At 33.8% G+C, this 27,953-nt stretch overlaps 2 protein-coding genes across 2 annotated transcripts; one reads left to right on the plus strand and one right to left on the minus strand.

Annotated features, from left to right (window-relative positions):
* The first annotated feature begins 8,529 nt into the window (after window positions 1-8,529).
* LOC106768939 (probable leucine-rich repeat receptor-like protein kinase At5g49770) lies at window positions 8,530-14,560 on the plus strand. Its single transcript, XM_014654336.2, has 19 exons — window positions 8,530-9,111; window positions 9,397-9,520; window positions 9,649-9,720; window positions 9,904-9,978; window positions 10,065-10,136; window positions 10,221-10,382; window positions 10,470-10,544; window positions 10,633-10,704; window positions 10,822-10,893; window positions 10,972-11,040; window positions 11,116-11,190; window positions 11,301-11,372; window positions 11,457-11,591; window positions 11,712-12,184; window positions 12,259-12,411; window positions 12,525-12,664; window positions 12,739-12,958; window positions 13,173-13,408; window positions 13,712-14,560. Exons 1-19 carry the CDS (start codon window positions 9,027-9,029, stop codon window positions 14,231-14,233), a joined length of 2,904 nt encoding a protein of 967 aa, XP_014509822.1. The 5' UTR covers window positions 8,530-9,026; the 3' UTR covers window positions 14,234-14,560.
* A 2,014-nt stretch (window positions 14,561-16,574) lies between these two features.
* On the minus strand, window positions 16,575-27,709 carry LOC106765658. Its single transcript, XM_014650345.2, has 10 exons — window positions 27,412-27,709; window positions 20,609-20,678; window positions 20,060-20,184; window positions 19,550-19,658; window positions 19,394-19,457; window positions 19,251-19,306; window positions 19,051-19,158; window positions 17,818-17,967; window positions 17,063-17,233; window positions 16,575-16,989 (listed from the first exon to the last, which is right to left on the minus strand). The coding sequence occupies exons 1-10, from the start codon at window positions 27,627-27,629 to the stop codon at window positions 16,756-16,758; spliced, it is 1,305 nt and encodes a 434-aa protein (XP_014505831.1). The 5' UTR covers window positions 27,630-27,709; the 3' UTR covers window positions 16,575-16,755.
* Between the last annotated feature and the right edge of the window lie 244 nt (window positions 27,710-27,953).

Consider the following 27,953-nt stretch of genomic DNA (forward strand, 5'->3'; position numbering starts at 1 on the left):
CCTTAAAACATATTTTTGGTATTTTGTTTATAGAAAAGAAAGGGTTTTCTAGCACAAGGACGATGCGTGCGATCACACATGTGCTAGACCCCTTAAAATATATTTTTGGTATTTTTTGTAAAAGAAATTTTATTTTTATGATTTTATATATTTTTTGATTTTTATTAACATACAATAATAAGACAAATACTAGAGTTAAAGAAAATAAATAAATAAATAAAAGACAAACAATAAAAAAAACATCACAGTCTAAGCCCAATAAGAAAAAAAAAAAGAGTGCAGAAGACAAAACCAGGGGTGCAGAAAAGAGTTCTTTTGATTGGTTGCCAGAATGGGTTTGAGCCCAAAGAGGAGGGGGCTGCGAATGGAAGCAAAGGGGGTGCAGTCCGAAATTTCTTGGTCCAGGCCCCAAGGACAAGGGTGCAGCTGATGAACATTGGGGGTGCATTTGCTGGTCAGGCCCAAGACCCCCTTTTTTTGTTTACAGAAACACGGTGGGGGTAAGAATAGCGTGGCGCGTCGCCAGGAAGCAAGGAGGCAGACCAGGCCCAAGGCCTCTTTCTCCAACCTTGTGCTCTGTCAGGGGTGTATGGCTGGAAATTGGGTGTGCAGCCTGAGATAGCATGCACCGGCCCAATCTCCCCTTTTTCTTGTTTGCAGAAAATGGATGGGGAGTGTGAAACAAAAGAGATGAGGGGTGGCATGAGGCGAGACTGAAGCCCAAAATCTGGCCCGAGGCCCTTTGCCCTAAATCAGAAACTTTAGGGGTTCTATGCAATTTCCCCATTTGCGTGAGAAGACCCTGGGTCATCTTCTCTGAACGAAGGAAACAGAGACGACCACCGCCCCCTTGTTCACGGCCACGACCAGCCTTCACCGGCGAAATTACTCGTTGCCGCCTCCACCGGAACGACCACCAGTCACCACCTGACGCAGCGCCGGCCACGGATCGAAGTCTCCCCTTTTCTCTTCTCGTTCGAGATTCTCCTCTCTCTCCCTTCCTTAGGTCGCGATGCTATTCGCCATCGAAACCACGGCGACGACGTCGGTCACCACCGGAGCTCGTTCTGTGCCCAACTCTCTCTTTGAACGGAGAAATCCCACACCAACGTCCTCTACCGTCGTGATTTCTCGAGATTTCCAATCACTCACGCTCCGTCAAGCTAGGGTCGACACCGGCGGCGTCGAGCTCTTGTCACCACCAACGCGTCGCTGCCACCGTCAAACTAGCCACCAGTGTTGACCAGAACCGATGGCACTACGCTCCTTCTTCCTCCTTGTGGGATCAGTTTTCCCCCAACTTGAGGCGCGAAAAACAACACCTGCAACTCTGCCACCGCCTCTGTTGGCACTCTTAGTTGCCGCTCATGGCTATCATCGGACTAGCAAAGGGAGTGAGTCCTCTTCTCTTTCGAATTGGTCTTGCTTTCCAACCGATCCACCACCGTGAGATGCAATTCCCTGCCGTTATTGTTGATTATCCACTAGACCACGGCGCGGTGGCTGAAGATAGTGTACTTCCTGCTTGAGGATTCCATTTTTGCTGATGATTGGAGATGGCTCTAGTATAAGATGAAATATAGTGTTGTTCTATTGGATTTGTAGGTGATGCCAAGATGTGGTTGGGTGACGAAAATAGAAGAGGGAGGTGAGGCCTGATTGAGTTTCACTGTTTTGTTTCTTTTTCTGAAAATGGTGGAGGTTAGGAAATGGGAGAATGGGTTCTGCTCTGTTTTGCTTTGGTATTGGGTTTCTGTAATCTATGATGAAGGTGGTGGTGGCTAGCCAAAAGGAATGGATGCCCAAAGATTATGGATGAAGATGATGGGTATTGGAAGCCATGATCAATCGTCAGTGGTGAATTGGGAAAGGTTTTTGAAGATGTCGATGAGTAGGGGTTCGTGATTGAGAATGTGTTGTGGGAGATGAATGATGGATGATGAGGTGCGGTCTGTGTGTACGGGTTGTGTAGAATCTGTGAGTGAATGGTGGCGTGAGGATGGTGTTGCTTCTGAGTGAGGGAGATGGAAAAATGGTGAAAAACTCTGGTTGTTTTTGCATGATGGTTTTGTTTTTACACAAAGAATGATAGCATCATCTCTTGATGTTGGGTTTCCAAGATAGAGTTGGGTGAGAGAATGAGGTTCTGTGTTGTGTGTGATGAGGGAGTAAAAATGGACAAGAGAGTCGTGTCTGTTGAATTCTAAAGGATGGTGATCTTCTCTTTTTTTTTCCTTGGTTGCTTCCATGCTTTTGATACCTGATCCCCCAAACCTTCTCTGCCAAAGCTGCTTTTGTTGCTGCCAAAAACCGAATTTGCCCATTCCACTATGCATCTGCCAAAACCGAATTGCCTTGTCCTTTTTTTTTTAGAAAAAAACTGTTTTCCCTTTTCACAAAAGACAAACCAACTTTCTAATTTTTTTTATTTCATTCTTTTTTATTTCTTTTTTATTTCTTTTCATTTTCTTTTTTTTTTCTTTTTTCCTTTTCAATTTTCGTTTTCTTTTCTTTTTTTTTTCCTTTTTTTTTTCTTTTGCAATTAAATCCAATAATAAATAACTAAAAAAAAACTAAATCAAATACTAAATAGTAAAACAAAAATTAAACAAAATTAAACAAAAATAAAATAAAATAAAATAAGACAAAAATAAAAACTAGTTCTATTATTTAGTCACCCGGACGAAATTGGGTGTTGACACTTGTGATTGGTGAGTAATGTATATTGTTGAGATTCTGTATATGTTGATTGGGACAAAAAGTATATGATTACAAAGTAATGAAAGTACAATCCAAGTGGTAAACTAAGTTCCATCTGTGTAGAATCTCTCGGTGAGATTCTTAGTGTTTTAGAATGAAAGTAGGAGCTCAGTCTTAGGGGTCTTCCTGAAGCTCCAATGGCCTTTCTTCTCACGTAGAGAGGATTGGACCATGTGGTGAGGAGTAGCATGAGGTCTTAGTCTTGGAGGCTTCCATCATGCTCCAAGGCGTGGAACAGACTAACCTCGTGAGTGTGGCAGGGCGGAAGAGCCCAAGGTGGTAGAGCCTAAGTATCATAAGCCACCACGGGTGCATGACCCGCCATAGCTCGACTATCATTCTAAAGTCCGAACGAGTCAAGCCTAGAAAAAAAAATACATGTTAAGATGTATGTCTTGATCTGTTTTGATTAAAGATAACTTTTATATATTATATGTTTGATATGATGCATTTTTTTTATATAATTAGCTCACCCTTGCTTGCTTGTTGTGTTGTACCATGTTATGTGTGTTTTCCTGTTGCAATGATTATCCACTTGGATGTGAGCAGAGGAAGAAGAGGTTACTTTGGAGACGGTCTTGGAGGGAGACAAAGATGTCGCAACTTAGTTTTATAGGCTTTATTCCATTGAACTCATATTGTTTTGAAATACTCTTCTATTCGTACCACTTGCAGTACTCTTATGTTTAAGTTTTAAATTCTAACAAATTGGAAAGGATGGCTGTACTCCTTTATATCTTAAGTTACATCTCTAAGTGCTTTCCTTTTATGAATGGATGATGTCTAAACTATATTTATATACATGACGTATATTATAGGGATGTCACATTACACAACTTAACAACAATTGGTTAAGATTTTAAAATAAAAGTGTAACTTGTACAAAAGTCCAAAATTTATATTCATACATTCAAATTAAATTAATTGACTCAAAAATGCAATTCAAAAATATTCAACCTAATTAGACATTTGTTGAAAAAGTTATACATTAAACAAACAAAAGTAAAAGTTGTCAACAATCTAATTAAAAAATCCTTACACAAACAACTTTTCTTATTCCAAACCTCTAATTAAACATTTGATTGGTTAATGTAAAGAATTATGTGTATAGTACCATCTATTAAAATTTTAGTTCGATATGACAATTAGCAAAACATAAATCTCCAGTTTTCTAAGAGGACAACGCTAGTAAAATAGTGATCAACAATCCAAATGGATCACAACAATGACCTGCTATGACGTCTATCAAAACTCTAAACTTTCTCTTTGAGTTTTATTAAATAATTTGACACTTCTTGAATTTATATGTAGGTAAGAAATATAATGATACTTTAAAAATTCAAGTTCTCAATTCAATATCAAATTAGTTTTATTCAAATATCTCACTTGGGAGAAATCCTAACCATTTTGTCCTCCTCTCTTTCATTAGTCATTTTGGATTGACATGGAAGCATTTTTTTTCCCTCTTGCATGTGCCATTTAAACCTTTCCTAAGAGTCCCATCTTGAGTGCGATTCCAATGAATCAATCGATCACTAATATTCCATGTTCTTTTTATGTTTCTAGAACCCTTTTAAAGTTTTTGGTGTTTGGAGTTACTCAGAGAAAGGCTAGGATATGTTCCGTAATCCTAGTCTACTTTTTTTTTTAATGTTCTTGGAATTTTAGCTAAGTGACTAAAACACAATTTACCAATAAAAAGTGATGAGATATTTGTTAAATAAAGAGACTCATAAATTTAGAGATTTTTAATAAATTTAAGCTAATACCATATAAAATTTGATAGGTTATTTCATATTATAAAAAGCGGCTATTTTGTGTGATTAACAAAAATAACGCTTGTAATATTTGTGAGGAACCGAAAATACCGGTTAAATATGTTTTTGATTCCTTAACTTTTAGTGAAAATTAGAATTAGTTCTTTTTCAAAACTTTGACCTAATTTAGTCTTCTAACTTTAGAAATGTATAAATTTAGTTCTTTTAACCTAATTTTGTTAGGGATGTTTCAAGCACGTTTTATGATAAGATTAAATATGTTTTTGGTCCCTTCATTTTCAGTGAAAATTGGAATTAGTCCATCTTCAAAATTTTGGTCTAATTTAGTCTTCTAATTTTAGAATGTACGAATTTGGTCCTTTAACTAAATTTTTTTAGGTTTATTTGATGTTTCAAGCACGTTTTATGATAGCATTTAGGTTATTTATAGTGTTAACATAAATTTGGTTAAAAGGACTAAATTCATATATTTCTAAAGTTAGAAGACTAAATTAGATCAAAGTTTTGAAAAGTGACTAATTTTAATTTTCACTTAAAGTTAAGGAATAAAAACATATTTAACCCTAATATTAACAACTAATTTCGTTAAGATATATGCACATATTAAGACGTGTATTTTCCTATGAAGATGATCTTTTAGGACTTCAAAACTATCATGAATGATTTTGTGTCTCCACAATAGAAAACTCTTGACCAACTTTCACATATGGTTTTGAATCTTAAACCCTTTGTGCTTTAATTTCAAACAAACATTTGTTCAGGAAGAGTCTTTGATTTTTGTGGTTATAGACATCTTATGATTTTGTTTGTAGATAATTTGTCACGACTCTTAAAAGAATATAGATTATTTATAATAGTCAATTATATAAAATATGAAATCTCTATAATCTCTTTACCATTATTTATTATTAAATATCAACTATGGAATCAATATGAACTACAAACATAACCTTATTGGAATTACTCTTTTTTAAAAATAATAAACTACTAGAGGAAAATTAGGAATGATGGACTTCCAAGACATATTTTTAATTAAATTCGCAATTTAAATGAGTTTAGATAATTTGATTCCTAAACTTTATTAAATAGTAATTATATTTAAAAAAATTAAAATAATATTATTTTTTAAGAAAAATATTTGTATTATAATTAATATATATATATATATATATATATATATATATATATATCAAATTATTATAAATGAAATTTAAATTTAAATACAATAATATAACTTAAATTTTAATACTTTTTTTGATTTTTAATTTTTATTCAAATTTATTTGGTTTGATTTTTTTTAAAGCAAACTAGAAGGATTCGTTAATCTAATCTAATGTTAGATTAAGTAAAAGATGTATAATCTATATCTAGAAAACAAAACTTAATACAAGATTTTTTAAGTATTTCACTAAGTCAGACTAAACTGAGTCGCTTTCTTTAACTCTAATCACATTTTCTTTGGTAACTCATAGTTTGAGTTATCCAATATTAATGATTTTTTCTTTCTCTTTTTTATATATTTTTATTGCCATATTAATTTACCACCACTATTCATAGATAATAACATTTTTCAAGAAACAGTGGATATGTAGAGCTATAAAAAATTAAAATATGTGAATCTATTCGGTTTAAAATATGTGAATCAATTCGGTTTATTACAAATTTAAATTGGTTTAAAAGAAATATAAATTTTGACACAGGTTAAAAATCTCATACAAATTTAATATAGGGTTAAATATGTTTTTACTCCCTATACTTTGGGGCAATTTTAGTTTTAGTCCATTTTTAAACTAAGGTACAATTTAGTCCTTCAACTTTAAAAAACTCTGGTTTTAGTCCTTTTTAGTAGAGCCGTCAAAATGGGTCATAACCCGCGAGCCAACTCAGCCCGTCACGGGTTCGGGCCGGGTTGGGTTTGAAAAATACAACCCACTTATATGCGGGTCAAATTTCAACCCGGCTCATTTAGACTCGGCTCATGCGGGTTGAACCCGTGGTGAGCCGGGTTGGCCTACCAACCCACCTACCTAATTTTATTTTTTTAATTTATTATTTTATTTATGAAACCCTAAAAAATAAAATACTTTCTTCACTCACTATGTATACCAAAAAAATAACCTCTGCTCTCACAAATCACTCTCACGGTACTTGCTCTCATTTGACGATGCTCTCACCCTCACTTCACTAAAATTCTTCAAGGAGCAGGTAAAACACCCTTCCTTTTTTCTTCTCTTTTTTCCACATTTTTGTTTTCTCACTTCTTTTTCTTTTTTTTTTTCAAAAACCCTATAATGACAAAAATAGGGGTTTGCGAATTTGTTTTTTGTTCTAGGGGATTTGAAGACATGGAATGATATTTTCATGTTCTGACATGCTTGTATTAGATTTTGTTCATTTTATTTAAACAATTTGAGTATACATTATTTGAACAAACTCTTTTTGATATCTTTGAATTTGAGAAATTTCGTTACAGATTAAAATATTAATTTTTTGTTGATATTGTTGAGTACTGGTTCTCTTTTTTTTTTACTGATATTTTTTTTATTGATTGTCAGAATTGTTCTGATATTAGAAAAATCTTTATTAGTGAATTTGGATACAACAAGAGCAAAGGTCAAGGGTTACAACAAGAACAAAAAATGATGAATATAAGAAACTTATTGTATGTTTTTTGTGTTTGTTTTTGGATGACATTTGAATTATATTGTACTTTTTATTATTATTTTGAATTGTCTTTAACATAATTTTTTGGGAGTGAAAATTGTTTAAATTTAAATTACAGAGAGTTTGTATTTTTTTTTTTTTAAAAACGTAATTAAATGGGCTAGTGAGCCAACCCGTTTACCCACCAACCCGTGGTGGGTCGGGTCGGGTTCAAGTTATCTGACTCGCTAATAAATGAGCCGGGTTGGGTTGGCTCACTAAGTGACCAACCCATGGTGGGCCGGGCCGAATCGAGCTGGGTTACCCGTTTTGACAGCTCTACTTTTTAGCAAATTTTTACCAACTTTAGAAACGTGTTTGAAACAACAAATAAAGTTAAAAAAATTTGGTAAAAAAGACTAAAACCAGAGTTTTCTAAAGTTGAAGGAGTAAATTGTACCTTAGTTTGAAAATGGACTAAAACCAAAATCGTTCCAAAGTATAGGGACTAAAAAGATATTTAACCCTTAAATATATGATAAAGTTACGGATCTATAATATTAAATTATATTAAAAAAATTAAAAAATTTTCAATTTCTAAATTTATTTGAATTATATTATATTTTTGTGATTTTAGATTGTATTTAAAATTTAATATTATTTTGGATTAAATTTTATTTAAATTTTAATTAAAAATATTTTTTATTAAAGAAAAAAAATTATAATTAAATGAAACAATCTGTTTAACCATTAATAAATAAATGGATTAGATCATATTCAAATTTTTTAAACTTATTAATAAATAAACTAAATTGAATTAACTTACTGAGAAATCAAACTAAGTTGAAGTGGTCAGATAACCTATTTTTGAGAGCTTGTGCTTGAAAACATAGTTTGATTCTTTATGGTCACTAACTAAAACATATCGCAAACTCGATTTTGGCACAGTTGATATTCATAAGTCACGAGGGTGTTGTTTTTAAAAGTTGTTGAAACTCAAGTAACATTGTTTAAATGCTATCGAAAAGAGACGTTAATAGAAATATTTCAAGTTAAGTATAAGATTTATAAAATTAAGTTAAACATCTATAATAACAATATTAAGATTAGAGTAATTTTTTGTTTAAAATATTAAACTTGACATTGGAAGACCATAAAATTACATAAAATTGAAATATACTATAACAGACAAAAACACAAAATTACATAAAATTGAAAAGGGTTTAAGATTATAAAATTCATGGATAGATCTGCAGTATTTAGTGGTGTGGGACCATCTCACACCAACCCAACTGCTGTCAATAAGTTGATGTAACATCAACTGAAGGAGAAGCCATAGGAAGAGCAATAAGATGTTGCAAGAGATATTTTGTATTGGTCATTAATAAAGAAAAATGATGACAAACTACTTAGAGTCAAAACCCAAAACCATTATTCCATTGATTTGGCACAATTGGTTGAGGAGTGAAGGAAAGGGAAAGAAGGCTATTCGTTTGTGATAAAATTGGAGTTTGGAGAGGGAAAAAGTAGCAAAGACTATGATGATGATGTTATAGGTAGTGCCAACATTGGGATTGGATAGATTAGCTTCTAAGACAAGGAAAATCAATAAAATGGAGTAGGAAAGTGCTTAGTTAAGCTTTTTCTCTCTTTTTCCTTTCACAAGCTAGCTGCTATTTTTTTTTTGACTGCCTCTTCCTCTTCCTCAAGCTGCAACATTTCTCCATGTTACATGCAATGCTTATCCTTGTGTTACCTGAAGCAAATATCTTTGTCTCATCATATTAAGGTTTGTGCAAAAGTCAGAAACAGTTGAGTTGAGGACCTCAGAAAACTCTTCTTAACATGACAACCCTTAGTGTGCTGCTTTTTCTGGGATTCTTGTGGGCTGAAATTCATGTCATTTCTTCATACACTGACTCTCAAGACGGTAATATCCCATGCCATCCCTTTTCTTGGTCAGATATTTCCATCTATATCATCATTGATAAGCATATATATATATATATATATATATATATATATATATATATATATATATATATATATATATATATATATATATATTCAGTACTTGCATATTTCTCATGATCTGATTTGAACCTAATGTAAGTTAGCTCACCCTGGCTGAAAAACTGATGTAAATCAAAGAGACCCTTATAGAATAAGTGATTACTTTCTTGCACATTGCTTAATGATTATGCACCTTTTGCAGTTGTTGCACTTAGATCATTAAAAGATGTATGGCAAAATACACCGCCTAGCTGGGACAAATCAGATGACCCATGTGGAGCACCATGGGAAGGAGTGACCTGCAACAAATCAAGGGTTACTTCATTGTAATAATCCAGCAATTAAACGTTATTGATCCTGGTGTTCCTTAGTATGTTGATTTGTTGTCACCCTTTTTATCACTTCTTGTAGTAATTTTAAGAAAAGTACTTTGTTGTGTGCATTTTGATTATAGAGGACTGTCAACAATGGGCCTGAAGGGGAAATTAAGTGGAGATATTGGTCAACTTACAGAACTGAGATCCTTGTAAGTATGATTTTCTGTTTCTTATCAATGAAACTATGGACTAATCTAACTTGCCTCAAGGACACGATCTCCATAGCAGATTTCCACCACTACATTTTGACTCAACTTTTGTTATAGAAAAGGAGAAACAATTTTCCAAAGCATGTTTTCTGCTAATTAACATTGAGAATTATTTAACTGCAGGGATTTGTCTTTTAATAGAGATTTAACAGGTCCTCTCTCTCCAGAGTTAGGAGAACTAAGCAAGCTAAATATCCTGTAAGATTGAAGAAACCATATAATTTCACGATGTCATTTCATGCAACTTCTAGTGATTACCATAAGGCCTTCCTTTCCTATTTCAGGATTTTGGCTGGTTGCGGCTTCAGTGGCAATATTCCAGATGAATTAGGAAATCTTTCAGAGTTATCTTTCCTGTAAGAATAACCTTGGAAAAAGCATTTACATGCACAGCAAAAAAAGTGATTTTGAAACCATACCCTTCTCGATGAACTTTTCAGGGCTTTAAACTCAAACAACTTCACTGGAAAAATACCTCCTTCGTTGGGTAAACTCTCCAAAATTTATTGGTTGGACTTGGCAGACAATCAGTTGACAGGTCCTATCCCAGTTTCAACCTCCACCTCCCCTGGATTAGACCTTCTTTTAAAGGCTAAACACTTGTGAGAAGAAGCACATCTTTCATCTTTTTGTCGAGTACTAGTTGCTACATTGAGTACTGATTCAGTGTTATGATTTCTATTTTTTAGCCATTTCAATAAGAACCAGCTTTCAGGATCCATTCCCCCCAAGCTTTTCAGCTCTGAGATGATACTCATACACATGTAAGTTGACATTTTTATTTTGGCATCATTTGCTGTTTCTTAGTTTATAATATTAACTTTTTAGAACTTTTGTTTTGCTTTGTGACAGATTGTTTGATGGGAATAATTTAAGTGGGACTATACCTTCAACATTGGTACAAGTTAAGACTGTTGAAGTTCTGTAAGTGATTCCTTCCTTCTAATTTCTAATTTTCCTTTTATTTCTTAAATATTTTTTTCCCTCTTGTCTGATTTAATTTTTTCTGATAATTCCCCTACTTATTCTAATTCATAACAGACGGCTTGATAGGAATTTCCTGACAGGAGAGGTCCCATCAAATCTCAACAACCTTACAAACATCAATGAATTGTGGGTACTTATGTTTGAGATGTAAAAGGATGTTAGAATAACATTAATGGAGATTTATACAGTTTTTATCTCTTTCAGGAATTTAGCTCATAACAATTTCACAGGTCCTCTACCTGACTTAACAGGAATGGATACCCTCAACTATGTGTAAGTAATTTCAGTTTTCATTTTCTTTAATAATTGTTGTTCACGTAACGCTGATCAATCTGTAACGTTGTGCAGAGATCTTAGTAACAACTCTTTTGATGCATCTGATGCTCCAACTTGGTTCATAACTCTGCCATCACTCACCACTCTGTAAGTTATTAATTACAAATAGAGTTTCTCTTATTACCTTTTTCCTGAACTTATGCAATAATATATAATCTAACAAGAATTTTAACCGGTTAACCTTCCCTTTGCTGAAGGGTTATGGAGTTTGGGTCCCTTCAAGGTCCTCTTCCGTCGAAACTATTTGACATTCCTCAAATACAGCAAGTGTAAGTCCCTAACTACTATGTTGATCATTAGTAGCTATACAGACAATAGAATGACAATCATTATAATTTTCATTTTTTGTACAGGAAACTACGAAACAATCAATTGAACGATACATTGAATATGGGTGAAAACATTTGTCCTCAACTGCAGCTTGTAGATTTGCAACAAAATGAGATTTCCTCGGTGACTCTCAGTTCACAATACAAAAATACATTGATGTGAGAAAGTTTTCACTCTTTAATCTGATACTTTGTGTTGGAGATACTTTTTGGGATTTTGTATGCTCTTTCATTTGTAAGGCCTTTCCTTTTCTGATGTCTTTCTCATTTTTTTTTCAGTCTGATAGGAAATCCAGTGTGCAGTAGTGCTCTCTCAAATACAAATTACTGCCAACTTCAGCAGCAGGCTAAGCAACCTTATTTCACCAGCTTGGCTAATTGTGGAGGAAAATCTTGTCCTCCTGATCAAAAGCTCAGCCCCCAAAGTTGTGAATGTGCCTATCCATATGAAGGAATGCTGTACTTTAGAGCACCCACATTCAGAGAACTGTCCAATGTAAATACTTTCCATTCACTTGAAATGAGCCTATGGGTGAAATTGGGTCTAACTCCTGGCTCAGTTTCTTTACAAAATCCCTTCTTTGATAGTAATGACTATCTTCAAGTGCAACTAGCACTCTTTCCACCAACAGGCCAATACTTTAATAGGTCAGAAGTTCAAAGAATTGGGTTTGAATTAAGTAATCAAACTTACAAGCCTCCAAAAGAGTTTGGACCCTATTACTTCCTAGCATTTTCTTATCCGTTTTCAGGTAACTTAGAAACAATTTATATTTCAATGCTCAACTGGTGACAGTGATTTATAACTAAATGTAAATCATTTCAGGTTCTCACAAAGGAGCTTCTCTTAGCAAAGGTGTTATTATTGGGATAGCAGTTGGCAGCACATTTCTGGTTCTGAGCCTTATAGGGTTAGCTATTTACGCGATTCTGCAAAAGAAGCGTGCAGAGAGAGCCATAGGATTAAGTAGACCATTTGGTAATTATTCAATGTACTCATTTTCTTGTTATCACTAATCAGATTGTACAAATCCTCCAAACTTGAAAAGCTATCATCAACTTTGCTTATCCACTTTCATTAATTTCTTTCAGCATCATGGGCACCAACTGGGAAGGATAGTGGAGGTGCACCACAGTTAAAGGGAGCAAGATGGTTCTCTTATGATGATCTCAAGAAGTGCACCAGCAATTTCTCTGAAAACAATGAGATAGGCTCTGGAGGCTATGGCAAGGTATTGTTTCTTATGTTTTCACATGTTTCTAAGTTCTTCTAACTGCTTAATTATTCCCTTTTTATTGACTAAAGGTGTACAAAGGTGTTCTTCCTGATGGGAAAATCGTTGCAATCAAACGAGCTCAGCAAGGATCTATGCAAGGAGGCCTAGAGTTCAAGACTGAAATTGAGTTGCTTTCAAGAGTTCACCACAAGAATCTTGTTGGCCTTGTGGGGTTCTGCTTCGAACAAGGGGAACAGATGTTGGTTTACGAATTTATACCCAATGGAACACTTAGGGAGAGTTTGTCAGGTAACTCGCATGATAGCAACATTCAAGTACCAAGCTTATCATCTGTAGGAAGAACAATGTTAGAATTCAGTTCAGTAGATTGATTTTTTTGGTAAAAAAAAAACCTTTCATAGGACAGAAATATCAAAGTTGTGCACATGTTTCTGTGCAACTTTTTATATAACTAAGAGAAAAGAATTAATGAAGTACCTTAAATAATCAATGTGAGTTGCAGGGAGATCTGATATTCATCTTGACTGGAAAAGGAGACTCCGCATTGCTCTTGGTTCAGCCAGAGGACTTGCATACTTACACGAACTTGCCAATCCTCCCATAATCCACAGAGATGTGAAGTCGAGTAATATCTTGCTGGATGAAAATTTGACTGCAAAGGTTGCAGATTTTGGCTTGTCCAAACTTGTATCAGACAGCGAGAAAGGCCATGTTTCCACTCAGGTTAAAGGGACATTGGTGAGCAATAAAGTATCTTTTCTTTTATGGTTTAGATCTTTGATCCTGTTTAAGTTAAGAACCGTGCATTTTATACAATCAAATATGCCTGATGTAAAACGTTCCAATTTTATTTAGTTTAATTGTTCAACTTCGTCACAAGCTCTAAATTATGGTAAATGATACATCTCATGAAAAAAATAAACAGATATTATATGTCTAGCATATTTCCCTGCACAAGAAAAATGCAAGTTGTCCAGTGCAAAATCTCCGTAGCTGTGTCTTTCATTTCACTCTTTTGTTTTCTGCAACAACTGTGTGCAGGGTTATCTGGATCCTGAGTATTACATGACCCAACAACTCACTGAGAAGAGTGATGTGTACAGTTTTGGAGTAGTAATGCTTGAACTAATAACTTCAAGACAACCAATTGAGAAGGGGAAGTACATTGTCCGCGAGGTGAGGACGCTGATGAATAAGAAGGATGAAGAACACTATGGTTTGAGGGAACTGATGGATCCAGTGGTGAGGAACACACAGAACCTCATAGGATTTGGGAGGTTCTTAGAGTTGGCAATGCAATGTGTTGAGGAATCAGCTGCAGACCGTCCAACAATGAGTGAAGTTGTGAAAGCACTTGAAACCATTTTGCAGAATGATGGGATGAACACAAACTCTACTTCTGCATCCTCATCTGCCACTGATTTTGGTGTTTCCAAGGGTGGAATGAGGCATCCCTACATTGATGCTTCTTTTACCAAGAAAGACAATGGTAATGACAGTAGTAATAGTGCCTTTGACTACAGCGGAGGCTACACACTTTCAACAAAAGTTGAACCCAAATAGAGGCTGTAGTATACATATTTTTGTCAGACATCATTTATTCTTCCTTTTTTTTATATCCTTCTTCATTCTCAAAGGAAGACATCATTAACTTGTGTTTTTTTTTTTTTGTCAAACTAATGTCGTGTATTCTTTTTATGCTCGATAGCTATATTGCATGTAATATTTAGGAAGAAATGTTGCAAGTTTATCTCACAGGTGTCAGCACGTGTTAGTCCGATGATGCTGATTTTAATGAGTTAATATTTCATTAAAAATAACAGAGTAAAACCATGAATCCTTGTATCCTTCATTCCAAGCTTTGTTAAGAGCATAGTAGAAAGCTATCAATTCGGCGTGCGTACTAGTTGTGCAACCTCAACAGCCCAGAAGTAAACAACCAATTCCTTCTAATAATTAAAACAAGTTTAGTTTATACTTTAGTGACTTTAACTGACTTGTATATGTTTTAAATTCATGTAAATATGACTTCATATGACTTGCATACTTAACTATAATTAAAAATACTATTTTTGTTTAGTCTTTACTACTAATTATAGTTAATTTAATGTTAAAAATTAGAGCTGTCAAAACGGGTAATTCGGTTCAACTCGGCCCGGTCCACCATGGGTTGGTCACTTAGTGAGCCAACCCAACCTGACTTCATTTATTAGCGAGTCAGAAAAATCTGAACCCGGCTCGACCCACCACGGCTTGGTGGGTAAGCGGGTTGGCTCACTAACCCATTTAATTAGAGTTTTTTTAAATAAAAAAATTACAAACTTTTTATATTTAAATTTAAACAATGTTAAACTGAAGACAATTCAAAATAATAGCAAAAAGTACAGTATAATCCAAATGTCATCCAAAAACAGACACAAAAAACATACGAAAAACCTGCTCCTCGAAGAATTTCCCTGCTCCTCGAAGAATTTCAATGAAGAAGTGAGAGTGACAACACCGTAAATGAGAGCAAGTTCCATGAGAGTGATTTGTGAGAGTAGAAGTTACCTTTTTTTTTATATACATAGTAAGTGAAGAGAGTATTTTATTTTTTAAGGTTTCATAAATAAAATAATAAATTAAAAAAATAAAATTTGGAATATGGGTTGGCGGGCCAACCCGGCCCACCACAGGTTCAACTCGGAGCCAGGTTGAAATCTGACCCGCATAAAAAAATATTCAATTTTTTCAAGGGTGTTGCTCCCTCCACATCCCCAAGTGCTCGTCCACCTCCCCAATATTTTCATTTATTTCAAAAATATTCTACATTTTCCCACTATTTGTTTTATTCCAAAAATACCCTATACCTCCCTCCTTACACTTAACAATCTTTCTCTTTCTCTCTCTACACTAATGGAGCATTCACATGGTTCAGATTTGAATTTGTGATATATTGCAAAANATAAAATTCAGAGAAAACTTCAATATTAGTATTTCTACCACTTCCATTTTATATTAATAGTAAATAATAATATACTATTATTATTATATACTAACTTTATAATGAAAAAAAACTAAATAAATTTCAAATTTTTAATAAATAACTTTTTTTATATTTTAAGTATTTAATAATATTGTTATATTATTTACCTGATAAATTAAATATTTTATTCAAGTTATTTGAGTTGAACATGTCCGTAAGTTAAAATATAATATAATGTTAAAAATTATAGATATTAAATGTAAAAAAAACACACACATATATATAAACATTTTTTTTTAGAAATTTAAAACAAAATTTTACCATTTATTAAGTTATTTGAAGAAAAAAAATATATTGAACAACAAAAATAAGATTGAATCAAACTTATTTAAGGGAATATAAATCTAAACCATTAATGAGTCATGTAAATGCTCTATTAATGCAAAGAGAGAAAGAAAAAGATTGTTAATGATAGTGGGGAGGTGTAGGGTATTTTTGTAATAAAAAAAATAGTGGAAAAGTATAGAATATTTTTGAAATAAATTAAAATAGTGAAAAGGTGGAGGAGCATTTGGGGAGGTGGAGGGAGCAACACCCTTTTTTCAACCCATTCCGATCCGAACTCGTAGTGAACCGGATTGACTCACGGGTTGTGACTCATTTTGATGGTTTTATTAAAAATAATAATTAAGATAATTAAAACAATGAAAATTACTTTAAATTAAGATAATTTACATTAATTTTATTCACATAATTCAAGTAATGCATTTTTTATTTAATATAAGTAAGATAATTACACGTAATTTACTTTTATAATCTTGTTTTAAATTTTAATATATTATAAACACTGAAATTTATCATTTTTAACATTATTTTTTCTGTTTTTCAATACTTTATTTAACACTGTAAATTAGAAAAACAGTTTACGGATACTTATAATTTACTTTTGAACGTCGGTATAAACAACAGTTTTTGTAAAAATGCGAGTTATGATTTTTACAGCAAAGGGTGATTGGCAGAGTTCAATTTGCTTACTTGTAATGGCAGTGCCTATCGACTTTACTATACATTTCTACAGCATATGTGTTTACATTTGCTATAAGCAGATAAAATAGTGATCTTATGGCCTAAGAAGTTTAGGTCCTGCATTAGAGGCTATCCAGGTTGCAATCACATCCACAAGCATATCCATATCCTTTGATACTTCTGCACGTAGGACTCTGGAATCCATGCCTAGCGAGTTCCCCACTTCTTTGGCAACTGTCTCCCATGGAGTTCCTACTGCAAGATTCGACAAAAGTTCGCTTCCACGATTAACTGCATCCGCCATTGCTGGTGGAACATCTGGTAGGGCCTGCAAGGTGTATAATAGAAATTATGGATAATGACATCTTTGAGAGAAATGAAGTTATTTTTGCTAGACTTACCTGTTGTAATGGAAGTCCGTGATCTCCAGCCAACTTGCGTATTGACATGTCAAGCACTGAACTAATGGCTGATTCTGAACTAAGCACCTGAGCTAGAGTTGAAGTCTCATCTATTAAATCATCCTTGAATTTTATCAGCAGATTTCTGGATATGCCATAGTATGATTTTATCTGAGAAATCAGAAAATATTTGATGAGAAAATTAAAATGCAAACCAAGAAGAAACTCAAGCAAAATTTAGAATGAAAAGTTGCTGCATTGAGAAATTACAGGAAATGTCAATAAACAGATTTTGATTCTGGACCCTAATTTTAGTGCGCTACACGCTTATTATCAGTGATAAAAATTGAACTGGAATTGAATGATTGTTTTTATATGAGCATCAAATTGTTTGCCAATACCTCGTACAATCTCCGGTTTGCATGATATAACATCCCCCTCCCCTTTTATCATAAATAGGATGTAATATGAGAATAACTGTAGCCTGTAGGGTTGTCCAATAAATGTAAAGAACCTCCTCCCTAAAATGGCATTCAATTAAATTTGTCTTCTAAAGAGTGACTACCTAAAACATGAAATGAATACGATCTATAAATTCTGCAACCTAAGAATCTGATGCAGTTAAGAAAATTGTCGCAATATTAATTTTAATTAGAAATAATTATATGCAAGCGGAATATTCTAATTCTAACTATTCTAAACAAAAATATATATACTCATTGCTGAAAATATTAGAAATATGAGATGTCACATACAAGTCGTCGTGTCTCCTCAGGCTTTGGAGAAAATTCTTCTCTTCCCTTAACCAAATCCATGTACAAGGGAGGGAGCTGCTCAACTAAAGGAAGAACTTGCTTCATAATGGGTGGGCTAACGTTTTCCAGTTGTTTCAAAGTCATCTCTGCCTGCAATTATCTAAGATTAGCCATCCTAAAAGTAAAACGAATACTGTGCAAAGGAGTTCTTGTTGGTGCTTGAAAACAATAAAATCTATCCAAAAAAGACTTCCATGGTAGATATAACAGCAATGAGTATCAGAGCAGAGCAAGGAATGCAGAAAAACGGGGGACATTAGAACAAAATCCTAAAGGCATAGTCAAATTAAAGAGACCGCTAAGGTTTTTTTTTTTTTAGCAAAAATTGTAGTTGACTACTGGCTAACAGTAACAACCTCCCTAGCCATAAAGCATTGTTAAATTCCATTATGCAATCACTGCTATGCAGAAGTTGTACTTAAGGGAAATTACAGAAAGCTCTCTCGGGACTTGGTCTCTATGGCACTTGACTCCCTTAGCTATTAATATCATATAGCAACAACCTCCCTTCAGATATCCTAAAGTTCAACATTTAATTCATTGATGAAACTCTTCAGTTGGATTTCCCAAATTCTCACATTTCCCTTTCAAAAGAATTTTGTGAGAAAAAGCAATTGTGAGAGATGCAATAATGTTTCAAGCCAAGAAATAAATATTTAATTTCTTATGAAGTACTTTTTTATATGAAGTTGCTGATTTGTCTTTCACATAAATAAGAAGATCTTGAGTGAGGTGCCTAAGAGTTTGACTAAAAAAACATTATTTGGGTGAACAAATTAGTAAAACACTTATTCGATAAACTCTTATTAAATGAAAGCTTATTCATAAGCTAAACTATGAAATTTCTACAGGAAGGTAATTAGCCACTTCTGAGTGTAAATAATAAGCTTTTCTATATGCCTATTAAGTCTAATCAATTATACAACCAAAAAAACAGACCACATAATGATAGAAGTAAGAATTTGTCTATATTGGACAAAAAACTTTCTTACCAATATTCTTTTTTCAACAATCCTAAGGGAAGATTGTTGTAATAATATGGCACTAATTTGGAAAGGAACCAAATTCTATTTCACATACCACAACCGAAGCTGTTGCTATTTCTACGACAAAATATTAATAGATGTCTTCCTCAATTTTGAAGAAGATAGTTAGTTATAAAGCAATACTGACCCCAACTCGCAGAGTTGGTGAAGAAAAAATATCTGATAGAAGTGGACCAAAGGTTTGTGCCATTGGGACGAGCACTGGAGAGAACAAAGGAACAGCTGAACTTGCTTCCTGCAAAGGTGAAGTAATATTTAGTCAATCATCATCAACTACGGAAAATTCTTACATAGGACTATATATAATTTACTTTCTGGATGGCATACCTTGTTATTGAATGCCATGAGAACATTTCCAGATCTTTGCACTGCATATCTTGATCCTGATAAAATAAGTAATTTATTGATTATCTACTAATCAAATCAATTTAGTCTGTACAATCAAGTTTAGCAGAAGAACTTTAAAATACCAATCAGAAGATGGACCACTGATCCCAAAGAATGACCAACACCAAAAATAGGAAGGTCTTGGATCTGGATAAATGAGTATCATTTAACATTTTCATTTAAAAATGAAAATTGAAAACAGAGAGAAACTAGCCCTTAGATCACAAGTTGAAACTTACTGTTTCTTGCAGTGCGCGATAACACCTATCAAATTTGAACTGTACTTCATCTGCAATGAGGAAGTGATCAAACCCACTAGCATATGGAGTTGCTATGATCAATATACCCCTAGCAACAGAAAGGGTTTTACTATTAGTTTTTTCCATCGGCAGATCATAGATTTATGAGTCTCAAAATGATCCAGAGATGTATTATATTTCATTGAACTAATAAGAGCTTGTCAGGGATTTAGAACAAAACAACCAAAAGGATCTACACTAACATAAATTAAGGAAAAACTAAATAAAAACAGAAAGGGTTTTACTATTAATTTTTTCCATCGGCAGATCATAGATTTATGAGTCTCAAAATGATCCAGAGATGTAGTATATTCCATTGAACTAATAAGAGTTTGTCAGGGATTTAGAAGGAAAAACTAAATAAAAACTTTCACACGGTTTACACTTCATAAACAAATTTTGGGACAAGAATGTAACTCGGGATTTTGGGAACAGAACAGAAGGACTTACTTTTCTGATAGACGCTCAAGAAACCATCGGTAGGTAAGCTGAGGGGCAGCTCCAACAAATATACCTCCAATAAAATGTACTACGAAATTGGGTCTGGAGCTTTTCGGTTTAAGAATCCAAGCTCCCTGAAATTATAAAATGAGTATGACAAAGTAGACTGAGAAAGACTCCAAAACAAAGGGCAGTGTAACTGTTCTTTCCAATGTGCATCTGTGAAGCAAAAACCACATTGCTGCGTTTTGTATTTTAGAAAAACTGAGATATAGAGTCACTCACGCTCAGAGGTGATTGTAGAATAAAAACTGCTTGACTATTCTGGAAACACGTTTTAAGAACTCAGATTCCTCCCATATATATTAATGATTTAACTTTCTTCTCTAAGTTGCATTCAGCAACTTCTTCTCAATAAATAAATAAAGAATCATCTTTATAAATCCCTCCAAAAAGGGATATAGCCTTGTTCAAAATAACTTAAGATAATACCAAACATACTACAGAATTACAATCTGCGAGGAAAAACTTGTCATTATAATACAATAGAGTATATACCTCAACTTCACTCCAGTCTCGGGAACCCCACCAGCCATCCTGTGATTGTCTAACAGAATCTGTAAGTAATCTGCTAAGAAAGAAAATAAACGCATGAGTTGTAGTATGATTACAAACTGCAATTATTCATACCAAAATTGACAGTTTAAGGATATCTAGGGCTGTTTACTTCAGTTTTTGCCTAAAGAGACTGTATTCAAAACAGATATTTGAAGATTGAAAAAAATCTAACAGTTTTAAAACCTAAAAGTGAAAAAAAAAAGAATAAACCTTTAATTTGAGAAAAAAAAAGTTTCTGGTTTAATCTTTTTTTTTCACTTTTAACTACAGAAATATCAATTTTCACTTATTTCCAATTTTCCAAAAGATTTCTACAGGAAACAGTCAAGTAATTTTGTGGCCTGTTAGTTATTTATTTATTCAATTAATGTTTGTTTAAGAAATTATGCTGACTAAATAAGTGGGTCAGTTATTGACCGAGTCTTCAGGAAGAGAGAGAGCTAAAATTTAGCTCTTTGGTAACCTCCCACATCTAGTGGGCAGTTCTGATTTCTTTCTGTGTGTCACGGTGATGCTTTTTCACCTATAAAGATATATTGGTTTTCTAGTTTGAATAACAGAAGAAAGTATCTAATTCAGAAAATAGTTTGTTACTTACTTGTGTTCACAATTTGGTATCAGAGCTCCTTCACAGGGACTTGAACCAGAACAAGTTACGTGTGTGAGTGAGTGAAATACCTAGAGAGGGTGAGAACAGTGAGTTGTGAGTGTTGAAAGGAATCAATTTTGAGATGGCTGAAAAAGTGAAGTATGTCCAACCAACTATTCCAAAATTCGATGGCTATCATGAATATTGGGCCAAGTTGATAGAAAATTTCTTACGTTCCAAAGAATATTAGCACTTAGTGGAAAAAGGGATTGATGTGGTACTAGACAGAGAAATGATCTCAAAAGGATGGCAGAACAGTAGCTCAAGGACTTAAAGATAAAAAATTATCTCTATCAAGCAATTGATAGGGAAATTTTGGACACTATCTTAAATGAAGAAACATCCAAGAATATATGAGATTCCATGAAGCAAAAATTTCAGGGGTCAACAAGGGTGAAAAGAGCTCAACTACAAGCTCTACGCAAGGATTTTGAAACATTGCAAATGAAGGAAGGAGAATCAATAAACTTCTATTTTGCACACACCTTGAAAATAGCCAAAAGCATGAAGGCAGTAGGAGAAATCATGAAAGAAAACGTCATAACTGCAAAAATCTTGCAATCTATGACAACCAAATTCAACTATGTGGTATGTTCCATTGAAGAATCCAACAATATGGATATGATGACTATAGATGAATTGTAAAGTAGCTTATTAGTACATGAGCAAAGTATGATGCTTTTAGCTGAAGAGGAGCAAGTCATGCATACTGTGGTTGAAGATAAAAATAGCGAAAGAGGTAGAGGAAGAGTAAGAACTCGAGGATCCTTTCAAGGTAGAGGAAGGGGTAGGAAAATGTTTAATAAAGCTGATGTAAAATGTTTCAAATGTCACAAATTTGGACACTTCTAGTATGAATGTCCTGTGTGGGAAAGGAAGGCTAATTATGCAAAAATGGAAGATAAAGAAGAACAAGAGGATGAGCTCTTGTTAATGGCTATTGTTGAGAGCAAAGAAGGAGAGGATGAGTGGTTTCTTGACTCAGGATGCAGCAATCACATGAGTGATAATAAGGAGTGGTTCTCAAAATGAGTTTCCGACACAAAGGTGAAATTGGAGAATAACACCCATATAGCTGTGATGGGGAAAGGTAGTGTGTGATTGATGGTGAAAGGTGTTGTACATGTTATTTCTTATGTATACTATGTTCTTGAACTTAAAAATAATTTATTGAGTCTTGGACAACTGCAAGAAAAGGGTTTGAGTATAAATATTCCGAATAACAAGTGCAGTGTTGTTCATCCAGAGAAGGGGCAAATTATGGAGATTCAAATGAGTGCAAATAGAATGTTTGTTTTGACAGCAAAGGTAGCAACAACAACATGCTTCCAGGCAGATGTGGAGGATAAGTCTCAACTATGGCATAATAGGCTCAGACATTTAAGCTATGATGGCTTAAAATTGCTTGTCTCTAAGAAAATGGTGACAGGGTTGTCTTCAATTACCAATCCTCAAAGTCTTTGTGCACACTATCTAGTAGGAAAGCAGCACCGAAAAGCTATGCCTAAGAAAAGCCAATGGAGAGCTTCTAAGCGGCTGCAGATGATTCATGCATATTTATGTGGACCCATTCAACCAACATCAAAGAGCAATAAAAAATACTTCCTAAGTTTTATTGATGATCTATCACGTAAAACTTGGGTGCATTTTTTGGGTGAGAAATCTGAAGCTTTTTCTTTCTTTAAAAGCTTTAAGGCAATGGTTGAAAAAAGAAGCTGAAAAAAACATTGTATGTTTGAGGACAAATAGGGGAGGTGAATTTTCTTCAAAAGTATTTGATGATTTTTGTAGAAATCAATGAATAAGGAGGCAATTAAATGCTACCTATACTCCCAAACATAATGGAGTTGTGAAAGGAAGAATAAAACCATCATGAATATGGTTCTTGCAACCTTGAATGGAAGACAGGTACCTAAAGTTTTCTGGATGTAAGCAACAAAATGTTGTGTTTATATTCTGTGCAGAAGCCCCACAACAGTAGTAAAAGATAAAACTCCTGAAGAAGTTTGGAGTGGAGTAAAGCCTTTTGTAGACTACTTTCGAGTCTTTGGCTATCTTGCCCATGTGTACACACCTGGTCAACAACGAATTAAACTCGATGACAAGAGTAAACGGTGTGTTTTGTTTTGGGTCAGTGATGAATCCATAGCATACAAGCTATTTGATCCAGTCAACAAAAAAAGTATGATTAGCAAGGATGTAATATTTGAAGAGCATAAGGGAACATAACAAAGCAGAGAATCAACATAATATTGTTGAATGGGAGGAACATGATGAGAATAGCTCTGGTATACAACTTGACACACCAGACAGTGAGGAACTGCAACAAGCAAAGCCACAAAATGCTGCTGAAACAGATTCCATAATTGAGTCTTATACTCTAGTACTTGAGACTTCACTTGAAGGGAGGGTTAGAAGGCATCGCAGAGAACCTGTTTGGATGGTAGCTTATGAAAGAGGAGAAGGATTGTCTGATGATAATACAAGGGTGATGCTTACAATAGTAATTGATCTAGAAAGTTTTGAAGAAGCTGTCAAGAGTAAGAAATAGCGTGATGCAATGATAAAAGAGATGGAAGCTATAAAAAAAATGAATCGTGGGAATTGAATGAGATGCCAAAAGAAGTGAAGCTAATTGGAGACAAATGGGTATACAAGACAAAGCTCAAAGAGAATGGAGATATTAAGAAATACAAAGCAAGGCTGGTAGAAAAAGGATATCCACAACATTATGGAGTGGATTATACAGAGGTATTCGCACCTATTGCCAAACTAGACACTATTTGTATAATCCTTTCATTGGCTGCACAAAATGGATGGATCATATTTCAGTTGGATGATAAAAGTGCATTTCTTCATGGAAAGCTTAAGGAGGAAATCTATGTACAACAACCGATTAGGTTTATAAAGAAGGGAGAAGAAGATAAAGTATACAAGCTAAGAAAGACACTATATGGCCCTAAACAGAATAGAAGGATACTTCCTACAAAATGGCTTTGAAAGATGTTTCTGTGAACATACATTGTTTACAAAGTCAGCTGAGGGAGGTAAAATTTTAATTGTGAGTCTATATGTGGATGATCTAATTTATACTAGGAATGATGTAAAGATGTGTGATGACTTTAAAAATTCCATGACGTTGGAATTTGATATGACTAACTTAGGGAAGATGAGATATTTTCTTGGAGTTGAAATTCTACAGAATACAGATGGAATTTTCATGTGTTAAAGGAAGTATGCTCATGAGGTTTTATCTCGGTTTGGTATGTTGAATTGCAATGCAGTCAAAAATCCAATTGTACCAGGAACAAAATTGTCCAGGAATGATGCAGGGACCAAGGTGGATGTTACTTTGTTCAAACAAGTAGTTGGAAGTATCATGTATTTGATTGCTACTAGACTAGATTTAATGTATGTTGTCAGTTTAATCAGCAGGTTCATGGCCAACCCCACAAAAACTCACTGGTTTGCAGCCAAACAAATTCTAAGATAATTGAAGGGAACTACTGAATTTGGAATTCTCTACAAAATGGGAGAAAAAATGACATTGGTAGCCTATACTGACAGTAACTTTGCTGGAGATATAGATGACAAAAAAAGCACATATGGATTTGTATTCACATTAGGAACTGGAGTTGTTTCATGGTCCTCCAAGAAGCAGCCAATTGTAACTCTTTCTACAAACAGAATCAGAATATGTAGCTGCTGCAACAAGTGCATGCTAATGTATTTGGATTAAGAGAATATTGGAGGCTATCGTTTCAAAGATCATAAACATGTTATGGTTCTATGTGATAGCAGTTCAGCTATTAAGTTATCTGAAAATCTAGTGTTTCATGGTAGGAGTAAACATATTGATGTCATATTTCATTTTTAAGAGACCTTGTCAAAGGAGGGAAAATCAAGTTACACTATTGCAGTTCTAGAATCAAGTAACTGATATAATGACAAAGCCACTCAAACTAGAGCAGTTTGTGAAATTCAGAAGCATGTTGGGACTTATTGAAGCATCAAAAATAAACTAAATGGCTTATTCGAGCATTTAGTTTAAAGGAGGGATTGTTAGTTATTTATTTATGCAATTAATGTTTGTTTAAGCAATATGCAGACTACATAAGTGGATCCGTTATTGACCGTGTGTTTAGGAAGAGAGAGAGAGCTAAAATTTAACTCTTTGGTAACCTCCCACATTTAGTGAGTAGTTCTAATTTTTTTTTGTGTCATGATAATGCTTTTTCACCTATAAAGATGTACTAGTTTTCTAGTTTGAATAACAGAAGAAAGTATCTAATTCAGAAAACAATTTGTTACTTACTTGTGTTCACAATTAGATACTTTCTTTTGTTATTCAAACTAGAAAACCAATACATCTTTATAGGTGAAAAAGCATCACTGTGACATAGAAATAATCAGAACTACCCACTAAATGTGGGAGGTTACTAAAGAGCTAAATTTTAGCTCTCTCTCTTCCTAAAGACTCGGTCAATAACTAATGCACTTATTTAGTCTGCATAATTGCTTAAAAAAACATTAATTGTACAAATAAATAACTAACAATCCCTCCCTTAAACTAAATGCTTAAATAAGCCATTTAATTTATTTCTTATGCTTCAATAAGTCCCAACTTGCTTTTGAATTTCACAAATTGCTCTAGTTTGAGTGGCTTTGTCAATATATCAGCTACTTGATTCTGAGAACTGCACTAGTGTAACTTGATTGTCCCTTTTTTCACAAGGTCTTTTAAGAAATGAAATCTGACATCAATATGTTTACTCCTACCATGAAACACTGGATTTTCATATAACTTAATAGTTGAATTGTTATCATATAAAACCATAACGTGTTTATGATCTTTGAAACCAATAGCCTCCAATATTCTCTTAATCCAAATACATTGGCATGCCCTTGTTGCAACAGCTAGTTACAATTGGCGGCTTCTTGGAGGACCATGAAACAACTCCAGTTCCTAATGTGAATACAAATCCATATGTGCTTTTTTTTTCATCTATATCTCCAGCAAAGTCACTGTTAGTATAGACTACCAGTGTCATTTTTTCTCCCTTTTTTGCAGAGAATTCCAAATTCAGTAGTCTCCTTCAAGTATCTTAGAATTTGTTTGGCTACAAACCAGTGAGTTTCTGTGGGATTTCTGTGGGATTAGCCATGAACCTGCTAATTAAACTGACAACATACATTAAATTTGGTCTAGTAGCAGTCAAATACATGAGACGTCCAACTACTTGTTTGAACAAAGTAGCATCCACCTTGGTCCTTGCATCAGTTTTATTCCCAATACAATCAGATTTTTGACTGCATTTCAGTTCAACATACTAAGAGAGTGAAGAGTTGGAGAAGTCTAGAATTACTCACATGTGATAACCTTTTAAACCATATTAACACTAATTTAACAGAAGGAACCATATTAGCTCCTTTTAAAATAAGATGGACATTGAATGGCAGACAAAAAAAAATTGAGGAATAACATTGAATAGACGCCTCAAATATTATGACAGAAAAACCTATTAAGCCTTTTCACTAAGAAGATTAAAAACACAACATTTTCTCAAAACCAAATATTCCTTAGATTTTTCTTTTTGTGCGAACTAAATATATTCTCTATCACATAAATTTTTTTTTTCTATATATAAATTAAAAATTGGTTAGACATATATGATTTAGTCTCTTTAACTTAGTACCTGCAAGTAAAAGCTTATTAAATCAGTCATGCAAAAAGTTATCAATTGTCATCATCACTCCCTTGCATGTTCTTAATTCGGTCATTCATATATATATATAAAACTATTTTAAATCCACCCTTTGCAGACTAAATTAAAAATATACCGGGCTAATGAAATCGACTTAGACCAAATCTATAACATTTTACATCTTCCAGGGAGACTGATTTTCTAATACTTTAATAACAGAAACGAAATTGATACTTCGCTATTAAATTATATATACCTTGAAAATTAATTCCTGATGAATATATAACACTGAATCTAAGGTATCATAGCAAAATTCAGATTGAATATCTTCCATCACTAAGCATGCAGAGAAAAACACGAAAGCTAATTTTGAGGTAAACAGAAAGAACCTCTCGATTTGACCGTAAACTTGAATAGCTTCGGATTGAGGTCGTTGCTGTTTATTGTAATCGTCATCGTTGAAATTATTAGAAGCGCAACAGATTCTAGTGGCGGTGCCAAAACGACGCCGATAATGAACAGAGGACTTTGCGTTTAATTTGTGCGACTGTGCAGTGTAGAAATTAAGATTGAGACTGTAGGTCGGTGTACACAGCGAGGTAGCCATACCAATGCTTTTCGCTTGACTTTCGTCTCTTCCAACAGCTTCCAACTGTTACTGTTATTGCGAAATTTCTGAAATGAATCAAACATTTACACGCTATATCTTTATGGGTTTGGTGCGGTTTCAAACAACCCATTAACCCACCCAGTTCAACCGGGTTAAATTCTATTTGTCCTATTCAATTAAAATTAAGTTGAATAATGAGTTACAGAATTTCAAATCTAATGAACTTATTTATTTATTAATTGTTATATGTTTTATTCATATATAATGTTATTTTTGTTTTATAATTATTAAAAATATTGAAATATTTATTCTAAGATATTT

This window comes from Vigna radiata, chromosome 7, assembly GCF_000741045.1.
Source record: "Vigna radiata var. radiata cultivar VC1973A chromosome 7, Vradiata_ver6, whole genome shotgun sequence".
Classification (NCBI taxonomy): Eukaryota; Viridiplantae; Streptophyta; class Magnoliopsida; order Fabales; family Fabaceae; genus Vigna; species Vigna radiata.

What these genes read in the sequence shown, in the direction of transcription:
- LOC106765658 (XM_014650345.2), bottom strand. Translation starts at nt 27,629, where the DNA reads ATGGCTACCTCGCTGTGTACACCGACCTACAGTCTCAATCTTAATTTC. An exon ending in ATCGCGCACTGCAAGAAACA is followed by an intron (nt 19,458 to 19,549) that starts GTAAGTTTCAAC and finishes TCATTTATCCAG; the next exon opens with ATCCAAGACCTTCCTATTTT. An exon ending in CACCAACTCTGCGAGTTGGG is followed by an intron (nt 17,968 to 19,050) that starts GTCAGTATTGCT and finishes AGATAATTGCAG; the next exon opens with GCAGAGATGACTTTGAAACA.
- LOC106768939 (XM_014654336.2), top strand. Translation starts at nt 9,027, where the DNA reads ATGACAACCCTTAGTGTGCTGCTTTTTCTGGGATTCTTGTGGGCTGAA. An exon ending in GAGATGATACTCATACACAT is followed by an intron (nt 10,545 to 10,632) that starts GTAAGTTGACAT and finishes GCTTTGTGACAG; the next exon opens with ATTGTTTGATGGGAATAATT. An exon ending in CAATACAAAAATACATTGAT is followed by an intron (nt 11,592 to 11,711) that starts GTGAGAAAGTTT and finishes TTTTTTTTTCAG; the next exon opens with TCTGATAGGAAATCCAGTGT.